Source organism: Chroicocephalus ridibundus, chromosome 13, assembly GCF_963924245.1.
Source record: "Chroicocephalus ridibundus chromosome 13, bChrRid1.1, whole genome shotgun sequence".
Classification (NCBI taxonomy): domain Eukaryota; kingdom Metazoa; phylum Chordata; class Aves; order Charadriiformes; family Laridae; genus Chroicocephalus; species Chroicocephalus ridibundus.
In genome coordinates this window covers 13061132-13083168 of record NC_086296.1, presented here as the reverse complement: position 1 = coordinate 13083168, position 22037 = coordinate 13061132, and the positions used below count along the sequence as shown (strand labels likewise).

Sequence of the window (22037 nt, the reverse complement as noted above, 5' to 3'; positions counted from 1 at the left end):
TTTAAACCAGAGCTCTAGTTTAGCCTTAAAGGAACGTTTGACATAGACAAACCTCAAAACCGTCCCTGAATATATGCTGAGCTTGGGCATCTCCCTGCGTATTATCTTGCTATACTGCAACTAAAAGGAATACAAACATCAATTTGCCTGTCAATTTTTCTTTGTTGAGAACCAGTCATGGATTTATTTATCCAACATGCCTCCACCAAATTATATTAATTTCCATCTAATCTCATCAACTGAAAAATGACCGGTTTCCTTCTCTAAGCCACAGTTAGCATCAATTATCTATACACTGATTAAGTGGGTTCTTTATTATAAGATTTAACTGAAGCTACATTTTATGTCTTGAATTTTTTTTCTTTAATATTAAAGAATTTAAAAAAAAATAAGTCCTTACTAATTTGGTGGTTTGCTTTTCAGCTACTGATAGGCCCATTTACGATCAAGTGATGGTAACAGGAAAAAATATTAGCATTAGTCAAGTGGTCTTGACTGTACTTCTGGGACTGAAAGGCTTGGACTGTCAAGAGACCCTCCTTCACACAAGCTGTGGGCCACTTTCTTCTCACAGAGAATCTCCCACCAAAAGAGTTTCTTACCTAAAGCTTTCAGAAGAAAAGCCACCGTTTGAAAAAACCTGAAAGTTTTAAAGTTGCCAATAAATGCACATCTAACACCAAGTAAAGGCTACTGTCACTCATTATCCTACCCGTATCTCTGCTGATCCAGACGATATTCCAACCACACGGACTGCATCCTCACCTAGGCTGCGCTTCTTCTGCCCCCTTCAGCAGGGGGAACATCTCACTTGCCCTAAAATTATTTGTAACAGTGTAAATGGGGTAACAAAATAAGAGTACCTCCTCCTCTTCTTGAGACTCGGTCAGTGGGCCATTCCGCGTCTCTTGGAAAAGGATTTTCTTCATTTTCCGGTACTGAAGGTTATCCAACTCACGCACTGCATCTTTTGTCCTTTGTATGAGGTCTATTAGTACCCTTGGTGGTCGGTCTCGGCGAACGAAATCATGCTAAGTTAAAGGAAATAAAACACAGTTTCAGACATGGCACTAGTATGTTCGATGTAAACATAGGGACACGGTGACTTCTTTTAAGAGGCACCCGAAATGACAGTACATATCAGTAATTAGTCTGTCCATATTCAATAATTAGTAATACCCATGATGAAAGACTCCAGACACTCAGCACTGAATACACTGACTGTGCTCATCACTACATCAAATAACCAAACCCATCATACTACGCACTAAGAGTTTTAAAGCGTAGGCTGCAAAATGTTTTGTCCTGAAGTCAGAAGATCTGCTCAAGCACAGAACTCTATTAAACCTATAAGTAGAGAGGCAAAAATCACTTTGCGATTTGAAACTCCTGTGCACGTGTAGGCCCGCGCATGGGCACATCAGTAGCAGGAGAAGCTGAGTAGTGGATGGAGAGGTGCAAGACCTGGCTGACCCTTCGCAAGTTCTCTTTAGCCTTGACTCCCCAATTCGCTTTTCTATCTGAAATTTGGACCAGGCTGGGGTTTTCTGAGCTCTCCAGGCAGCACAGCTAATTCGTTCCTTCCCGAGCTCGTTCGCTTGCCGGGTGCACGGTATAAGACAGTGCCACTTCAAACCTTCCAAAGGCATAGGACTTCAAAATGAACAAAATGCATAAAGGACAAAGAAGAATCAAATCCTGATTATGCAAGATTACCTGCTTAAGCTGCATGTAAAAGTTTATCCTGCATCTATCTATTTCAATTCATGCATAAAACCACTAAGACTGCAAGGTTTATTTATACTTAAAGAATTTGTAGCCAGGGTTAGAGTAAAATCAGGTTCTTATCACCTCTCACTAAGGATGTACTAGAAAAGCACAGGTTTTAAGTGCAGACTGAAAAATAAGTTCTTCAATGGAATTTAAGTACATGATTAAAGGCTCTTCTCTGATTTATCAGATCCGTTCTCCTGAACTGTACAACTTGCAGTAGAGTATGAAATCCTCACAGCTTTCCCATTTAATCTTCAACTAAAGCAGATAGTCTGAGTATACACTTGCTGAAATTCTACATGGAATCACTACAGCGAGGTATGTTGCTTAACATGGGAGATGGCCTGAAGGCACAAACATCTTCTGCATGTTTCTAGTAAGATTAACAATGAAAAAAGAGAAAGGGGAAAAGACTTGTACTCTGCCCTGCATTGCACTTGCCTTTTGTTAGAGAGACTCGACAGCTGGACCCCACCTGCAAAGAAACTCTCCAGAGGCACATGTCTGCCCACTTGGCCTCCCAGCTCCTTCCACACCTGGTGAACTCGGGGTCCCACGGGACAGGGAAGAGCATCTCTACCCTAGATGTGTTGCCATCACTCAAGTTCAAGAGCTGCTACATCCAACTGTAGCTGGATTAACCGATACATGAAAGCCAGTACTCAAAAAAGGCAAGTCTTAAGTACAAAAAAAGTTGAAAGGACAAGCTGATCTGCTTTTAATGATTTGTAAACAAACATGGGCCGTATCATGCCACAGGCTTATTTCTTGTTGTTAATTGAATTCAAACTGTTGTGCATTTGAGTATTACTAATGGGAACAGCTAATCATTTCACTATCAATTTTTTGCTAGTAGTGATGGTGTTCGTTTTCGAATTATAGCTAAAAGTTCCAAACACCATTTCACGGAGAAGCAAAATGAATCATTTCTGCTCCTCAGCGCAGATAACCACCGTTTATTTCTGTGTAAACAGCAACCATCTGCAGCTTATCTATGATTAGAAAAAGGGTAACCATTTTTATCTCATTGCGGATAATTTTTATAAAGCAGTAATGCATTTGCAACAATGATCCTGAACTTAAATCCATCCTATATGTCCAGTGTCTACGTGTTTACGCATATTCTTTAGCAGCGCAAATACTCATTTCACTGGACAGACTACATGCTTCACATTCAAGCGCTACCCAAATATCAGGACGCAACCACAGGGAAGCTGCAGGGCAGAAGCACAGAAGTGAAAGCCAATGTGAATACAATTCTGACTGCTCACTCACATTACCTAATTGTCTAAATGGCACATAAAAGATGTAGGCACCCCTCTGCTAGGTACTGTGCAACTCTAAGAAACAATAGCTGAAAGGACTTAATTTGGCTGCTTGCTCCAAATTGCAAATAAAAACCACCACAAACAACAGAACCTAAACGACTCAAAGGGAGGAAGAGGTCAGTCCTAAAGGCATGTACCGAGTTGGTGGTATCTAATAGAACTCAAGTCTCCTGGGAGTGTCATGCAAGCTGAGAAAAATAGGGAAGAAGTGTTTAAAAGAAGTTTTACAATTGCTTTTACTAGTAAGAGTAAAAAATATTGATGAGAGGGTTTGAGGGTTTTTTTTATTTATTTTTTATTTCAGCTGCATTGTAATATCACTACAGTCATTTGACTATTTTCATCTGGGATAGAGAATGCAAACTGTATTAATTCTCAAGCACCTTATTTAAAAATTCAGTTCTCTTGAAGAAAACGTGGCCACAAAAAATATTTGTTCTATCCCTATTTACTGTACACAAGCGAAAAACCCGAAAAACCACAAAAAGATCTTCAATCTTATAATCTAACAAGCTTTAGGGAGAGGTACTGCAGGAGGGAACATCTAGGCCACTGTTCTGAAAGTCTAAAACCAAATAAAAAGACTGACTATACATGACTTGAGCATAGGAGCTCAGCTCCAATTGTGTGTACAGACTCCAGCCGAAGGTACTCATGAAATCATATCCTTCAGTGAACTTACACGATTCCTAGAGAGCAGAAAGGCTGCCAATCCACATGAATGAATCATTCCGAAACCCACAACATAAACCTATTAGCTGGTCAAAGGATTGTCAGGGTGCTGCAAGCAGAACCAGAGAACAAAACGCCAGTTATGTGCCACAGCGCAAGTGTATCGCAGGAAAAAAAAATAAAAATAAACGAGGCACTGAAGAGAGAGTACAAACAACTTCCTTCCTCCGCCTTTACCTGGCGAGTGAAGGCATGAGGGTTAAATATTCTACGTGGTCCAGGCTTAAAGCAAGGACAGAGCGAGTGCAACGCTGTTCCTTAAAGTGCGCAGGGTTTCTGTTTCTCTCCTCAAGAGCCAACAGGCTCAGAAACATCCATGAGAACGCATTTCACTGAGCTGAAAGAGCAACAAGCGAAGCTATCAACCAAAGGCTGAATGGTAGCCTTCGAACAAAAATATCAGCATGAAAAGGCTGCCAGGTAGCCACAGAGCAGCAATCTAACCTGCTGTGGAAATCAAGCGGCTAGCAATTCCTCTGCTCAAATATTTAAGGCAAAACTGAGTCCCGTTTACCTGGTGTGGAACAGCAGCATGCCATGCAGTTCTCACCAGCAGCTACGTACGGCAACCGGAGGGATAGCAGGGCCACTCATCAATTTTAAATAAAGGAAATGCTTAAAAAAACCCACCACACAAACCCTGATGGAAAAGGGGCTGGACAGGATTTCACACATCTCTACCTTCTAACGGAAGCTGCTACTGAACTTCCCAAACACGAAGCCCTTGGAGTTATAAGCAGTTCCTATACTTCTGTAAACGGGAACCCGGTGACTTCACCTGGAACTGATTTATGATTCACTGACAAAACTTTGGCAAACTCTGGACACATCACGCCCAGCACAGGTCCCCCTCCTACATGCTCTTGGCAATTATGAACCCGTACAAGGCACTTTCCCAAACGATACCATTATTTCCAAAACAAGTTCTAATTAATGGGGTATAGAAACTATTAAAGGGATATAAACAACTTTTGGGTTTGGTGGTTTGATTAGGGGAAGAAATTAACCTAGGCCTATCCTGTTCCTGCTACTTTTAACGGCTAAGTATGATACATAAATATAGCAAAGAAGGAAATACATTACAAGATATTAATGAATCAAGAGGAGGTGCTCAAAACCCATCCAGGACAAAGAAATTATTGGAAAATGGAGATCAGAAACACAGACAGAAATACAACACTGCACAACTTGAGACAGAAGCTGAAAAAAAAAAAAAAGAGTCATGTCTGGAAATACACAATTAAGAAAACAGATGCAAAGTATGTTTGATAAGTACTTATATGAGGAGGGATCTACAGTCGGCACCAAATTTGTCAGCACTCATGCACCAGACAGCAGTCAGAAGAACACAGCACCACCACCACCGCAGAGCACAGCCAGCCTTTCCCAGCTCCCACCTAACCACGCCTGCAGCAACAAACACTTCACAAGATGTATGGTAGCGCCAGAAATGCCCATCCAGCCACAGGAACTTCAGACAAAAAAAAACCCCAACCCAAAAAAGTGGATCAGAAAGGCCCAAGTGAATGATTTACAATACAGCAAAACTAAGAGCTGAACTGAGATCAGACAGAACGATCACGAAGAGATGCATATTCAAAAGGTATCAACGGATAAAGAATTAATCGTGTTCACATTAGCATTACTAAGCAAAAAAGGTCAAGATAACCTTCCTGAACTTCATCTGCATCTGCCAAAAAAAATAAAGACAAGACAGGACGGTTCAGAGCACCCCACACAGAACAACCCTGCTCTGACCAGGAGATAAACGTAGGTCACCCAATCTCTTTCCATCTCTAATACCCGTGTTCCTTTAAATAATCAGCCACTATCTGTAAATCTTTATTAAGAGCTCAGTCCTCTGGTCATGTGGAGTATAATTCTCCGAGCACTACCAGCTCCGCAGAAAATTTGCTATTGCCTGCGCATCTTAGGAAGACTGGTTAAGTCTAGATTTTGAGTAGCAATTAAAATGGATTTTTAGATTTTCTGTCACTTCCACAGAGAAAGCGTGTAGCAAATTACAAGCCTTAAATCTTACTGGAATTGCATATAAGCTTAGGAGCAAGTATTGCCTGTTACACAGCAGAAAAATAGCATTTTTCCTTACTGAAGGTAAGCAGAAAAAAGAAAAAAAAAAAAAAGAATATCAGCTAGTTAATGGTTACATTACTTTACACAAAGCTGCATAACTGCTCCAAAAAGGTCTTTGCTTCACACAAGCTGCACCAAGTTATAGTTTCACCATTCCCTCTGCCCCCATTTAGAGGGCAAACAGGGCTGCCTCCGGTTTCCCCCCTCATTTCTGTCTGCTTTTTGAGGGACCACACACTACAGCACAGTCACAGCTCGGGGCATCCCACTGACAGCACAGGACAGCAGAGAGGCTGCTGGAAACTCCTTCTTCACCAAAGCAGGAGGAAACACGCTTCGAAGTCCTGCCTACGCAGAAAACTATTGGTTGGATTCACTTCTACAGCACAGATTCAACTAACCCAGCTCTGGACCTGTTTGCCCTTGGTCATACTTTCAGTTAAAGTACATACAGTACTGTGTTGGAAAAAAAAAAATATTTAAAAAAATATATCAAGATTAAATTCTTCTCTATCCTTCCTGCTGACAGGTCCTTTCTTCAGCTAAAAAACCTGTTATTCACAATACTATCCCATGAGGCTTGCAAGTTCTCGAGCACAAATGTAAGCTCTGCAGAGCGCTGGGGTGCGAGAGGAGCAGGTGCTGGGCTGCTCCCGCAAATAACCCCTCACTCAGCAGTGTCCCTGCTTTACCACACAACCTACCTCTGCTTTACTGCAGGAGTCCAACTCTTGAGCGTCACATTGTAAAGAGAATTGGGACTGACATAACTGGCAACGTCAGGAAACAAAGTTAAACAGGGTATAATACTCTTTAGAAGACCCCAAAACTCTATTGATTTAACTCTCTCAGACGAGAGCAAAAATAACTTTTTTACTTTTTTTTTTTAGAAGGGCAGATATGTGTTCACTATCTTTAGAATTATTTTGGTAGACAAACAGGTTTTTGGCAAATTTCTGGAAAAGATTTGAAAAATTACCCGTAACAGATCTGTTGATGATGGCCTTTCCTGAGGTATTTTCTGTAAGCAGTAATCAACAAATCCCCTAAAGGAGTCTGACCTGTAAATAAAAAAAAAAAATTCTAGATGAAAGAGAAGCTTAAGATCTGGAATGCATGCAGACTCATTAGCACAAAGCAAAAGGAAAACCTCGGCTAATTTGTTCTTTAGTTCTAGGGCAGAGAAATTAACTGGAGTTTTCCAAATTCTGAGTAAGTTGATCCCATCAGTTCTTTCAACAGTTAAAGACTTAAAACAAACACGGACCCAATTACCCCCAACCACAAACTGAAAACCCAAGCAAGAACTATGCGTACCAGTCACTATTTTCAATTTTACTTCAACTACTTAAAGAGAGATGACAATGAAACTATTGGTAAGTCCCGAAACGCACTCTTTAAGCCAGCTGATAAAACGGCTCTCTAGAAGCTTCCCACCGTTTGTAACGTTGACTCAGCACAGCACCTTGATACAACGCTTAGTTCAAGAAAACTTAGGTTATACATGAGCTTGTATCACAACTGGAAAGAAGAAAACTGATTTTCTCGGGGCCATTGATCTTGAAAGCAGCATACAAGGCACCTTGCTTACTCCCTGGGTTCTCAAAGCCACCGAGAGTAAACAGGTGACTATAAACAAAATTGCTTGCTATCAAGAATACAGATTCTTATACCGTAGTCACAAGTTGTCTCTACTCTGCATTGCAAATTCTGCCCCGAACATGGGTACCAGCGTGCAGCTGTGAGACCAAGTTCTTTCAGTCTTGAAAAATGGACAAAACAGAGATGATGAAATAAGGAAACTGGCGTGTTTTTGATAAAATGATCAGCAATGAAACAATTATGCTACTTAAATGCCTAGCAGTGTAACTGGGGGGTTTTCACACCTCCCCAGGAACTATTGTTTCAAGCTATCTGTGGCGGCTGCCAAGCATCACTCGGTAGTTATGTTCCACTCTTGAGGATGGAAAACTGGGAACGGGGTAACCCCTTTGCTCCCACAGAATAACAAAGTGTTCTTGTAGCAAAGCTCAGATTCCGGAACAAGCCTGTAGCACAGGGAGTATTTACTAGTCACAGAGCTCTGATGAATTTTGAAGTCACTCACTGAAAAATAAATCTAATTACCTCTATATTCCGTGTACCTCCCCCCTCCCTTTCTCTGCATTTCAGCCGCACTACAGTGCTAACAATTCTGCTGTCAGGAATCTTTTGCAGCTGGAAACTTTGCTGATGCTGAGCAACGGCTGGCTTAATGCATCCAAGAATATTTTAATTCCTACAGCATCTACAGCCCCGTAATTAACACCTCCACACATTTAGATTGTAGCACAGCCAAAGTGACAGAAGGTCAAAATTGAGCCTGCCTACACAGGAGCGTTATTGGAGGACGCAGTCAAATCACTACGTTGCAACAAGCACTTTTCTTGTCAGACTTTAACCATGTAGAGAGTGTCGCAAAGCATAAAAAAAAATATAAAAAAAAGCCTGGTAATAGCTCTCTTACCATTCATTTGACTGTAACGTAGGGGAATCATTCTGGGCTATGTGATATAAGGCACTCATTGCATTCATGTTGAAAAGTGGAGGCTTCCTTTCAGCTAGAAAGAGAAGAGAAAGGTGTGATAAGGCAGTCTGGAAAGAAAAGGAGAAAGATATGGAAGTATGAGCAGGGTGTCACTGGTAAATCAATAGCTCATTACTGTCCTCAACACATTTATGCTAATTATTTTAATATTCTAGGTTAGACCAGGACAACCACTCGAAGAAAGCTGTTAATTCACCTGAAGAGGGGATGACAAAATCCAAAGAGAACAGGATGCAAATTATAAGGTAAATTTTCCAGTAAATTTTACCTTATCGGCAACATTTCACACCTGACCTGCTATGGTAAAATCAGCAGAAGCTGACTAAAACAGAGCTTAGACACACGGCATGTCAGGGCTAGGCAATTCGCGTATTAATCCCTACAGATCTTTGATGCACTGCTCTAGCATCTGCATTAAGGGAAGAGAGTGGCTGCCTGTTTCGTTTGCCATTGGCCGTCACCTGCAAGTAGGACAGTTTACCAAATTCACTTGCCAGGTGTGTCAGTAACTCCTCCTCATTAAAAGTCTTCCTAGTCCTTGCACTGAGAGGACACCTACCTACCAGCCCCTGACCTTCCAGGAGTGCAGCAGATCTCACACAGAAATTGAGAAAGGCCAGTTTTCACCACCAGCTACGGCCGGTCATGCCAATCAGCCCACAATGCCAGGATTTTTAAGTTCATGTCAGGTCAGAGCAATCACTTGTCCTTCCCATGCAGCATGCATGCAAACCACCGCATTTTCTTTCCTCTAAACACTACTTACTTTCAGCTACACAAGAAATTTAGACTTCAGCATTCAAAGAAAGCCAAGAGATTTCCTCCCACTGCTACCTGACCCCACGTTCAGATACGGAATCATGCAAAGGCAAAGCTCAAAATTATTTTTTTTTTTTTTTTTTAAAGCTTATTACTTCTCAAAAGGGTAATATTAAGAAAAAGCAAACCCATCAACTATGTAAAATGGCTTTGGGGCTCTGGGCTGAAAAGCTCTATAGAAATTCTATTATCAAGAGTCGGTGCGTACATAGGGTAGCACAGTCCCTATTCTGCCATTGTGATTTACTTCTTGAGAGGCCATAATTACTCTAAACTCCACACAAAGAAAATACCAGTGGCTACGTGGAAGAACAGAAGTCTAGAACTTCTGATTTTTACATTCCTTATATCAAAATACAGATTGCGTCAGCAAGGCATTAGTGCTGGCACATGAAATGCAACATTGGAAGTTACTAGTTATTTACACCTTATCATCTCTGTATCAGGGTCAACAGTTCTTCCCATTCTGTAAGTCCCCCTCTTTGTTATCTCATATATATTTCTGCTGATTAAACATTGATGTCCTGCTGTCAATTATAATCCATATCAAAAGTATCTTTGAAAATAATCTACTCAGCACATGCAATGTCAAACTTCACGTGCACACATCTGCTCTGTATACCTGCTATCACATCTACATCTGCTTCAGGTTGTGTGGTTGCGTATCATTTGCCCTTTGCAGTGCAAACCCTTTTCTTCTCATGTAAAGAACCTGTCCACGTTGATTCGTGTCACAAACTTTCAGCTGAGATTGAAGACTTTTTTGTTTCAGAGAGTGGAGAAGTAAGAAGAATTGAAAATTAAACGTAGGAACCTTCTGACACAATTCTTAGGACACCAGTTCCCTTGACATAATAGCTGGAACAATTTTCTCAAAACCCAGCTTGAAAAATACAGACTAGAAACCATGGTTTAGAATCCTCTAGTTACTAAGGGAATAACTGAGCACACCAGGTTAACATTAAAGCACAGCAGCACTAGTGGCTCATTCTTGATTTGCCAGTGAGTAAAAGATTTAACTCAACTGTCAGTGCTTTCCAAGTTGGGCTTTTTAAAGAAAAAAAAAGCCCCAAATCTTCCATTTTTTCAGGTCTTCCTCATAAATATTGCAGACAGTTAATGATTCATCTCAGCTGCCAGGTATTTACTCACCTAACTCAATACACGTGATCCCAAGAGACCAGACATCCACCTTTCCATCATACTGTCCCTCGTCCATAGCAAGGATCACCTCTGGTGCCATCCTACCAACCACAGTGCAAAACGTGCGAGTTAGGGGATACAAATCGTGACTCTCGGCACACAGCTTAAAACGAGATGGCTTCGTTATCTTCAGCAGCGCAGCAGACCAGAACATAAAGAGCCAGCATGGAGCTGAGGAAAGCCATGCTGAAATGAAACGATGCTTGCCTGCACTAGGCAACTCTTCCAAGAGGCAGTTTAAGAAAGGAAAGTAAATTAAGAGGCCAACCTGATCATCTCGCTGTTAGCGCAACATGCTGGCACATGGGAGACCCACACCCATCTCAAAGGCATGGTACCTGCAGGCAGACAGCAAGGCCTGGGAGAGTCCTAAAGGCATCACTTGCACTCTCACCAGAGATGGTGGGTTTTTCCATTGGCACACCAGGAGAATTTTCCAGCAGATATATGCAGCCTGTGAGTGTAGCTATGAAAGGAACAGGGAAATCTGGAACAGCAAGGAAATATGGTGGTCCAGCATAAAGGGATGAGTGGAGGGGGGAGGAAAGATGCAGCGGGCCCAGCCTGCAAAAATTCAGCCTCTTAACTTTTGTCTTCAAAGATGAAGCAGGCTTCCTGCCAAACGGACTTGTTCAGAGGTTGGCAATAGATGACCTCCCATCAATGCCTGGGGCGTCTGCCACAAAATAAGTGGAGCATAAAGCTATGCTGGTCCACTATGTTAGGAATGCCAAGCAACTTAAGCGACCCTTAAGCAAGTTTCTTCAAAACAGAATTTAAGTAGCTGCGTGACTTCCAGTCTGCATGGCCACATTAGCAGGATTCCCTTGCTCCATGTGGTTGTCTTAGTTCCCGTACCTATGGCAAGCGATAATGATTTTTAAGGAATGGCATTACAACAGTCAAAACATTAACTGGTGTCATCATTTCAAAGTGCTGCACAGCCTACTCTCTGCTCACGGGCAATAAAAACGCATTTCCTGAAGAGCTGGACACAGGGATTTTAAGAAAACTGCTTGGTTAATAGAGATTTTTATGCCAGATATTATTTTCAGATTGTGAAACGCTGGAAATGGAAGAAAGAAGTCTTATTAAAGGACTGAAGTATTGCAGGTTTTACTCACCAGTAAGGCGTTCCCACAAAAGAATTGGCAGGGGAGACTATAGATGCAGACCCGAAGTCAGCTAATTTCACTTGACCTGGTTCTGTTAGAAGAATATTTCCAGCTTTAATATCCCTTTAAAAGAACAAAAGAAAAGCACACTTCTGGTTACAGTAGAGTAACTTGCAAAAATTTACAAACACACAGAAGTCCACTAACTTCTTCTCAATTAAGCATTCATAAAAACCTGAGAATATTTAGAATCTTCTATTATGGAAAGCTAGAGAAATCAGGTAAGTAGCTTTTTTGGGAATAGAAACCTGTCTGCACCCAGAAAGGGCAGGGGGTGAGGGGAGATGAGATGAGCCATGGCTGCAAGGCTGAGACCCCAAACTGAGATCCAGGAGAGATGTATCCTAATACCCAGCTGTGACACCTTAAACGACAGCAGACATTATTTTCATCTTTCAAATGCCCTAGGTTCCCTTATCTTGTCCTTTCTACAACTCTCTGATACTCCATATATTTAGGAGATTAACGATAATGAAGCTACTGCAATACAAAAGGCACAAGACACATTCAACACCTTTGGCACCATAAATTTCTGAAGTCCAGCAGTAAGTGGGTTAATTTCAAATTAACTGCCCATGAAATGCTGGGAAAGGTTACCTCAATTTGCATACCTTCCAAGACACTTGGCAATGACCCTGTTCAAAGTTAGGGAAGAACTCACCTAAGCACCATTTACTTTTATATCTAGGATTTCTGCAGACTTGTCTGTTATACCTGAAATATTTTTTTTTCTTCCACCCATCTGATAGAAAAGAAGGAGGATTGCTTTAAGAAATTCAGGTCTGCTTACACATTGCCAGCTGAAAAATCACAATATAGCAAAAGTTCCTTAAAACCCTGATACAGCCCTTCAATAGCAAAGGCATATCGCCCACTGGGTATGCCACAGGTACCTTTACATGGGCAAAGCTATTTGCTTTTGCAAAAGCAGAGCCTCAACGTAAATGGGGTAGGTGTAAGGGGCCCCTGTCAGCCCGGCTGTATACACCATACAGTCTGGAACGTCTCTTTGCCATCTCTTAAAAAAAAAATCATTTCTTTTACCTCAAGAAAATATCAGCTTTCCTTATCTGGTGATCAACTGTAAGTCCTTGAACACCAAAGCCACTTATCAGTAGTAGCAGACCTCCAACACAAACAAGCTAGTGTGTATTGCCAAACACCCTCATCCTCTGACTCTGAAAACTGAGCTAATGAGAGAAATGGGAAGGGAAATAAAGCTATCCTGTATTTAGTGCAGAGGAAGAGCGTACACTGAATTATCGCACAACAGTTGAAGCATAATGATTTGTGCTTCAAATACAAATCCAATATCACTGTAGACCTAGACAATAGGCAAGCTGAAAGATCCTTTAAATTTAGTGCGACACAAATGCTGGTGAGATGCCTTTGTCTCCCCAGGGCAGCACACAGGGGAGACAAAGCTGGGGTAAAGAGAGCCACAGAGACAGAAACTTGCTTCCAGTATTTCAGCAACAGAGCTGGAGTCAGAACCTCTATTCCCCCATTCCCAGGAGAGCATCACTTCAAAAACTAGTTTTATGGATTTTTTTTTTTTTTTTTTTTTTTTTTTTTTTTTTTTTTACACACATGTGCTACTCAAACATGTCCTGATGCGTCTTCATGCTTTGGGGCTGTACATCTGTCACTTCTGCTGGAGGAGAAGCGCTAAAGCTGTCTCATACAAAAGAGCCAACTCAGGCTGTCCCCTTTGCTATCGTCTCCACTGCAACCATCACCGTACAACAATCAACAGAGGACTCGGCGGCCACGTTAGATACCAGCAAATGTATTTGCTAACTTAGGTTTGTCTTGTGCCTGCAATTAAACAGAAAATAATCTCATCCTTTGCCATCCCACAGCGTGTGACATTAGAACTAAGTGGTAGCAGAGATGCTCGGGGAGCTCAGGAGGCGAGATTAGAGACTTGCTTTGTCTTTCATCTCCACAAGGTGTCCCTCCATTCTAGGTCACGCTCGTTTTGCCTTCCTTGCTGTGGGACAGGGAAGCCACAGCTGTCCCAGCTGCCAGCTCTGGTCCCTTCTCATTCCACCTTTGCTTTACTTTCCTCGGTGCTACTGGAACTTGCCCCAACAGAGGCGAGCACGGGGGTTTCGCTCCCCTGTAGTTGTGTGCGTCAGCACAGCACTCCTCATTGCTGAACAACAAAGTTCAGAAACGGCACTCTGTCACCTCTCCTTTTCGAGATACAACATCTACCAGTAAACTAGAAATCTCTTGATGGTCCTCTTTTCCGAGAGAGACTTGCCTTCCCATCTCAGAAGTTACAAGGCAGAATACCTCTTGTAAGAAAACCCCGACAGCTAGATAGCAAAGACCTGCGTGGTACTTCTAGCATAAACTTGCAACAGCAGAGCAACTTTTTCTAGATTTAAAGAGGAAATAACAGCTTTCTTCGTGATATGCAATAAGCACACTAATAGCAAGCTCACACAGAGTAGCTCATATTCAGTATGTGAAATTGCTTAATTTACAACAAAATAATTGCACCATGTTAGAAAGTCCTAACAAGTACCAAGAAAAACTAATTCTCAATAATATCCATACGGTGAGTCACTTACTATAAATAAGAATTCAACGCACTTTGAAAGCACACAAAACATTTCAGAACAGGTGTTTTTATGCTCAAGTAAGGGCATATATGCAAAGGGCTATTCAAAAGCCATCTTATTTTAATTTCATAAATTGGCATTCATGTTTAAAGTAATGTTCTACTTAAATACGATTTAATACCCACGTGTAGATATGCCCCAAATAGTTATTCTAACAAGTGACAAATAATTCCTGCCTCTGTAAAAATCCCTCACCGTCTCAGCCTCAGATATACCAATTTTCTGTGCAAAGCTTGCTGGTAGACTTCAAAGAGGCTTTTAGCCCCATAAATTAGCCTCAAGTTGCCTCATTCTCGTGACTCCCCTCTCATTCCACCATTTCACAAGTCCCCGACATACCAGCAGTACCCAAAATTAGACGACAAAAAACCATAAAATAAGAACACGCAACGTTGTTGGCAAATGAGTCCAAAAAAATCCAAACTCCTGAAAAATACCGCATTATGAAAGACAGATCTAGGAGCTGCATCCACAAACAGCTTGTTACAAGAGTCTTCCTCTGCCTGCATGCTCTGATTTCTCCTAAGGCAGTTTTACCCTTGGCTTAATGCTTTCATCCACTGATTTCTGAAAGCATAAAGTTTTACTTACTCATATGTAAAAAGTTTTCACACTGTCTAGTCTTAAAAATACTCTAGCTCTATCACTCCACTTTATTTGGCAAATATAGGGCGATATTTTCCTGTCAGTGTTTACTGCCAACATTCAGGTGTATTTTTTATTACCGGGGTCTGCAGAGAAAAATTGCTAACTGGGAAGAAAATTCAGCACAGGATATAGCCACATGAAGTTATTTCAACCAAAAAAACAAATGCACTCCTTAACAGCCAACAGCTTTTATTTATATACATCTACCATTTGGAGTACTGATATGTCCATTAGAGAAAATTTTGGTAGAATAACCTTTACCAGAGTTGCTTAAACACAGCAAAGCAATTTTCAGACTCCAGAGAGCGGAAGACGGAAGGCCAGCCCCGAGCTCTAGCCTTACCTATGAATCTTACAGTGAGAGTGCAGGTAGGCCAGCCCCTGCAAGGCACCGTGGGTGATGGCAGCAATCTCCACTTCCTGAAGTGGTTTCTTGTGAACTATGGGGGGAAAAAAAAAAGTTAGGAAAAAAAAACGTAAGAAGATAAGTGGGAGCTTTTCCTGAGAAAGCATGTTTAAAGAGAAGCTATGAGGTGGACATCATCTTTGTCATACTAGTTTCTGACGGCCTGATGGCCATTAGCAGCTCTATGTCTACGCACAGCCTGTGCGTGTTTCACATCATTGGAAACCACATTTTTCTTCCCATTTCTGCTAGGGCCAACGAGCTACTGTTAACACCAGGAGATGGCTGAGTGCAGCTCACCAAATGTATTTCAAATACTTGTTTGGTCCTTAGCAAGGAAAACTTGCCACCTCTTTTTTTTTTTTCCTCAATAGATAAAAACCAGGAAAACGAGGAATACCAGCTACAAAACGATGCCCCAAAGCACCTTCCATATATCCCTAAATATAACCAGCATATGCCTTTGGCTGACCATATCTTAGACACAAAAGATATGGCCCACAAAAAGTACTAGTTTTTGCAAATTTCAGCTTAGATTCCCGATGCCTCTGCAGGTGCTGCTGTTCTAGTTTTGAGGTCATATCAGTCCTTGTTCTTATAAAGCCATCTGTAACTATTCCTACGAACTGGAAGTCAAGGACGGAGGGTGATCTCTGCAGGTTTTTGTTATGGATAGTCAGAAAACAGGCAGTCTGCTTCAGTCATTAAGCATGCGCAAATTACAGGAACATAGCTATATACGTTCATCCCTTCGTTTTACAACATATAAGTGTACATGCCAACTATATGTACCACTGCCCCCCTGGGAAAGCCTCAGCTTACCCTTGGTATCACAAACACAGGCATTTTAGCTACAGAATGGAGTAGTACAGACAGACCGCCTCTACCATCAGCAAAATACCAGTCGGCATTTCTTACCTCTACCATCAGCAAAATACAGCCTCCCACTATACTCAGAAGGGGCACCAGCAAAAAGAAAACCAAAGACTATATAAAACTTACCCTCTAGCAAATCAGAGGCTGATCCTAAACAGTACTCCATAACCAACTGCAAGGAAAAAACATGGTTTTAAATAAAAGGGCAGACACTCCCCCACAAACAGTTACTACTGGAATGGCTGAGAAACAGTAGAAGCAAGAAATGCAATAAGCCACAAACAAAATAAAAGGCTCTGAGAATTCCAGCAGTGTCAAGACATCTTTCATTGCTGTAAAGAAGATTTAGGCACTGAGAACTTTGTAGGGAGATACTGTAGAGGATGTTCCATAATAGTTGTTTAATCTGCAGAAACACAGAGGCCTGCCTCAGAGAAGCAGGGATTTGTTCCAATGTCCTAAATAACTATTTTCTTTGAATTACCAGGAAGCTTCTTCAGATGAAAGGGACTACAGGCAGCATGGGATGAATACTGCTGCACGTAAAGACACTGCATGTACTGAATATCTGGCTGCTGTACTGTACAATTTCTGCTCAATGAAGCCCTCCAAACGCCACGCCGCTCACTCACCCATGCCGTATGCTCTTTCAGGTAACAGCCCTTATACTCTATGGTGTTGGGGTGCTTCAGCTGTTGTAGAAACTTGACTTCTTTGATGATATCCTGCCATTTCTAATAAGAAAAAGAGAAAAGGTATAAATACATTTCTCTGCTTAATCCCCTACCTACTCTCATACACCACCCACTGTAGTACAGGGTGAAAAGCAGCCATAAAACTATTTCACAACGTGAAGACGATAAGAGTCATAGTTGCAAAAGCACTACTACACAACTGAAGTTGCCTGGATCTCTATTGCATTAAGACCCCCTCAGGAAATATTTAAATAGCTTGAAGTTTGCAATACTTTTTTTTTCCTTATTTTATCTGCAATATAGTTTACTGAAAGCATTGTTTTGCTTATTGAACTGTCCAGTGGTCTCAAAAACTTAGTAACAAACCCACCTGCCCCAAAAGAGACACCACCACCTACAGCATGTGCTACAGACGGCAGCGGTTTGCTTTCTGTACCACTGCACGAGGCAACCGGCATTTGGAAAACCTCAGCACATGTGTGAGAGCAACAGGTAAGCAAGGAAAAAGGAGTTTAAACCATCCCCGTTTGCTCCTAACACACACATTCTTTACTGCATTATCAGCCCATCAATCCAAACGAACAGAGTCAACCCAAGGGCAAAGCATCGCAACACAGAGACAGAAGAGAAGCAACGAACAAGCAACAGTTGAAGTGAGACTGATATTCCGAGTAGAAGGTCTAGGTAATTTTAGATTATAGATCCTGAAAAGCGTTTCAAGTCAGCTACACATTTCAGTTGTCGCCTCAAAGAGCTGTGGTTATGGTTCCAGTTGCCAGCGTGATATTAATGCACTTATTACTGAAATAACCACCCTCCAAGCATTCTGAATTCCTGCTCCCTTAAACTGAATTATTTGTCAAAATTTGCATAAACTCATTTTCCCTCCACAAACCTCCACGCTTCCTATGGAAGTGAGCAACAACTACAGCATTAAAAAGCTGGTCCGCTAGCGTCAAATGAAATAACGCAGCTAATTTCACTGTTCAGATTTACATTATGGTCGCAACAGCTTCTGCATGCAGAATTGGCTTTATTCGTCTTACCTCATTCGTTTGCTTTCCACTATAGGACATTTTCTTGACTGCCACCACCTCATTAGTGTGGGAATTTGTAGCCTGGAGTAGGGAGAAAGAAATAGATTGTAAAAAAAGTTTCATTTTTCTTCCTCCCCATGGAGTGAGCTGTGCCTTTGGCAAGTGCAGGCTTTTTTCTCCTATATGACATCCTGGCAAGCTCCTACACTTCAGGGACATCATCCTCATGATAAGACTTACTAGACAAATATTACAACACTTTTTCCTGACTTCATCTATCTATCCATATCCACTGTTCCTCCCTTGGCCCTTTTTACGCTTGCTGTGCCTCTACTGATGTGCAGAGCAAGGTCCAATATTGTATCTCCTGAGAACGTGCAAAATGCAGTTTTATTGGAGTTGCAGTAAAAATTGTTTTACATAAACCTTTGGAAAAGTGTTTTCCAAAGAAACAAATAAACAGATGTATCAAAATCTCTATAATTTAATCCACAAAGCCCATACGACATTGATAGTCTCAAACAGATATTTCAATTTCCAGTTTCAAGAAGATGCTTCATTCTGGAATTTATCTCAATTAAAAAAAAGGAACCTTCCTTTCACTGCACGAGAGCTCAGCTGTACAATGAATATTCTCCACTCAGCAAAATTTACTTTTCTCCAGCCTGTGTGACAGAGGGACGGTGACCAGAGGCTGAAAACTCAGTTTTGGAAAGAGCTCTAACTTGTCTGGGTTGGCACTGGCCTCATTTCTGCATGTTAAGGACAGAAAACTTGAAAGCTTTAGTCTTAAAAGAGTTGTTGAAATCCCAGTACCTCCAACCGTTTACCATTTTTGGGACAAAAAAATAAATTAGTGACAGTTAAAAGCTTCGAATACAATAGAAGCTAAATGTGGTAAATCCTTCTTTCAGCTGCTTGAGAGGATGAGCACTGTACTTTCAAGTAATGTCTTAGCGAAACACATTCCATGATGCATACAGCGACTTCAAAGAAAAATCACATTGGGTGAACCAATAGAGCACAGGAATTACTAAAGGGAGTTGACAGACTTAAACTCTTCACGGCACACACTCCTCCTCCAATGTGTTCGAAAAAGCCAAAAACAATTAACTTTTGGATAAGGCAAACCCCTTCCTAACCACTCATCGTTCTGATTCAGCGCAGAAAAGATCAAGAGTATTTTACTCAAATAGATGAATTAATGCTGGTGTTGTAAAGAAATTTCCAAGTGTTTCTGGCTGTTAGATTAATTCCAAGTATCTTCACATGAACACGGTATCTCTCATTTCAGCCGTAGATTTTTGCCGCAGAGCGCACTGCCATCTTCTCACAGCTGTGGGTGAAGTTCTTGCTGCACCAAGCACTTGGGATCCTCCTGCCTGAAACAACTTAAAGGGCTGTACAAGCACACTTGAGAGAAATACCCACTCGCTGAAGTGGGTTTAGCCATACTTGTAGATCTTTAAGTGAAAACTTAGCAGAAAACAAGCACGTTCTGCTTGCAAAGCCTCCTTTCCACTGCCCTCATCTGCTTTATCACTTTGCTGTGTTTCTAACATGGACATAAGTACATTGGTTTTGATGAAAACTATTCTTCTGAAGTCAAGTATGAAATCAATTCAGTTGATTTCAAGTCAAGTTAGCATCAACTTTAAAACCTTGTGAGAACTGATGTGTTTTTTCTTAGCCTTCTGAAATACAAAGTATTTCTTTCATGCAAGAAAAGAATTTTCGAATTATCTTGCCAAGCCTTAGCAATAGCATACTGGAAAACAAAACAGCTTGCAAAAATTGAGCTTAGATTGAAGTTAATACTAGAATAATCGTATTAATCCACAATAACAACAGTGACAAGATACAGATTGATGTATTTGCTGTTTGTAGTACTGTCAGTACCAATTTAAACAAACAGATCAATGAGATGCAGCAACAGCAGAACAATCCGTGTATGTGAGGTCTCTTCCCTGTTCTTTTTGATGATTTTGAAAGCCTTGTTCCTTCAAAGTTTTTTTTTGACCTATTCTCCTTTTTTGATACCAAATACATCAGGATCCCTAGAAATCTTGCCACGATGATCCAAGATCTTATTCTCGGCCCCTGCCTTACTCCAAGATGCATAAGAATTAAGGGGTAAGACAGGCTAATAACAAAGCTTTTTAAAAGGGAAAAAAAAAACAACACAGATGCACAGCATTCCCTGCACAGTAGGGAAAAGCGCTCGGATGACCCACACAAAGTAGCGCAGAGTTAGAGGTCTTCCTCACATGAATGGATGGATCCTGGGATGCTGTGAACTGAAAACTGCAAACAGGCAAGTTCCTGTTTGTGATTTACATACACAGCAGGGCAAGGAAAGACTCCAAAGAACTGGATCCAAAGTGCTTAATGCAACAGGAAGGAAAGCTTATGTTTCCAACAAGGGCAAGGAAGTGAGGAGGCATCACGGAAAAGTGGTGCTACATCTAATGACTAGGTTACTACAGTGATGTTAGCACAGGCATGGCTGCAATCACCACCATGCTTGGAGCACGCAGCTGCTGGTAGGATATTGCAAGAAGCTGCAGTTTGGCTACACTCTCCGATGGCTTTAAAGCCCAGAGCAGTTAGATAAAGCATCCAGGGAGAAGAGAAGCGTTGGGGAATGGCAAGTCTTTTACCTAACGTTAGTGACATCTCAGTTGTAACCCTGCTTGGTAGACTAGACCTCAAACTCCCCACGCTCTTCCCCTTGAAGTATGAAGCATTGCTGAACACCAGAGCTGAACAATAAAGGGAGCACCTCCACTACTTCATCTTTACCCTAAGGCATGCCCTGCGTCCTTTCCCTTTGGGTTCAAAATACACTGGGTAGGACCTCCCTACTCCCACCAAAAATAATGCTTGCTCTTCTTATGGAGTGGATCAACATCTACTGTAAGTTTTACAGCCTCATCTTCTTACACATGTAGTACATTTAACATTATACTTTCACCAACCCGTCACTTACCCCAACATCTGGAAGTGTCTGTCTCACTGTTGACCATCCCCCATGGTAGAACCCCCCCCATATCATTACGACCATATTATACATTGAGGAATTATATGGTTATTCCTCAAAACATACATGCGCTGCTTACCTGACACATGATGTCAGGCTCCTCTCCTGTTCTAACAACAGTTCCACCAACACCTCCATCACTTTACACAGCTATAACGAGTGAACGGGAGGGCTCACAAATAATCCATGCCAGCCAGGTTCTGGAGTTACAGGCGTAAGGGTACTTATCTAAATACTTTCATGGCTGATATTCAGAAATCTCTAGTGAACCTGATGTTCTGGAGTAGCAGGCCAGGCTATCAAGCAGCTTTAATTTGACTGATGTTTGTGTAGTGAATTCTATTTTAGTTTCCCCAATAGCGATTGGATTATAATTATTTCCAAATGTAGCATTGTAGATTTGGCTTTGTTTGATATTAATTGTAAAAGCACTATTTTTCTTGCTTTCCGGATTAAATTCTCTTGACTGTATCGATTAATGCATCCTTCCCCCTTGAATTCCCATCTCTCTTGGGATTTTCTCTTTGCTTTTGCCATGTAAGCATTTGCTATTGAAGATAAAATGTTAAAAGATGAACATGGGGACAAGGAGGGCAGCAAAACGAAATATTTCAAAGATATCTCTAAGTTCTAGATATCAGAGCAGCAGAGAAATCATTCAAAAGCCTGAATGCAATTTGAGGCGACTCCCATGGTATTTTTACCCAAGCAGCCACAATACCAATTCATTAACAAAATAGCTTTTAACTCCAAATGCACTTGGAATCATTAATTCACTAGATCTATTAATTTGCAACGATTTACAACCACGAGCACCAAGGAGAGTATCTTGAAATTCCAGTTTGGCAAATTAATTTCCAACTGTTTGAATTAAACTTTCAGCATCAGACAGAAGATACCATATACTTAACCTCAACGGTCGGATGCGCTATTAAGACTATTGTGAACTGCTACTATAAATACATCTGTAACAGTAAAGAGCTCAGGAGTG

General features: G+C 41.3%; 1 protein-coding gene across 4 annotated transcripts in view; it reads right to left on the bottom strand.

Moving 5' to 3' along the window:
* TAOK3 (TAO kinase 3) overlaps positions 1 to 22037 on the bottom strand; it is a 95423-nt gene that overhangs the window by 29729 nt on the left and 43657 nt on the right. For 3 of the 4 annotated variants that reach the window (XM_063351511.1, XM_063351513.1, XM_063351512.1), the window contains exons 4-12: positions 18016 to 18087; positions 16907 to 17008; positions 16401 to 16446; positions 15336 to 15432; positions 11661 to 11774; positions 10486 to 10577; positions 8434 to 8527; positions 6907 to 6988; positions 864 to 1031 (exon numbers count right to left, since the gene is read on the bottom strand). In XM_063351511.1, the coding sequence (XP_063207581.1) occupies positions 864 to 1031; positions 6907 to 6988; positions 8434 to 8527; positions 10486 to 10577; positions 11661 to 11774; positions 15336 to 15432; positions 16401 to 16446; positions 16907 to 17008; positions 18016 to 18087 (867 nt within the window). Of the gene's footprint in view, positions 1 to 863; positions 1032 to 6906; positions 6989 to 8433; positions 8562 to 10485; positions 10578 to 11660; positions 11775 to 15335; positions 15433 to 16400; positions 16447 to 16906; positions 17009 to 18015; positions 18088 to 22037 lie in introns of those variants that run through there. The other variant, XM_063351514.1, reaches the window with a different exon arrangement.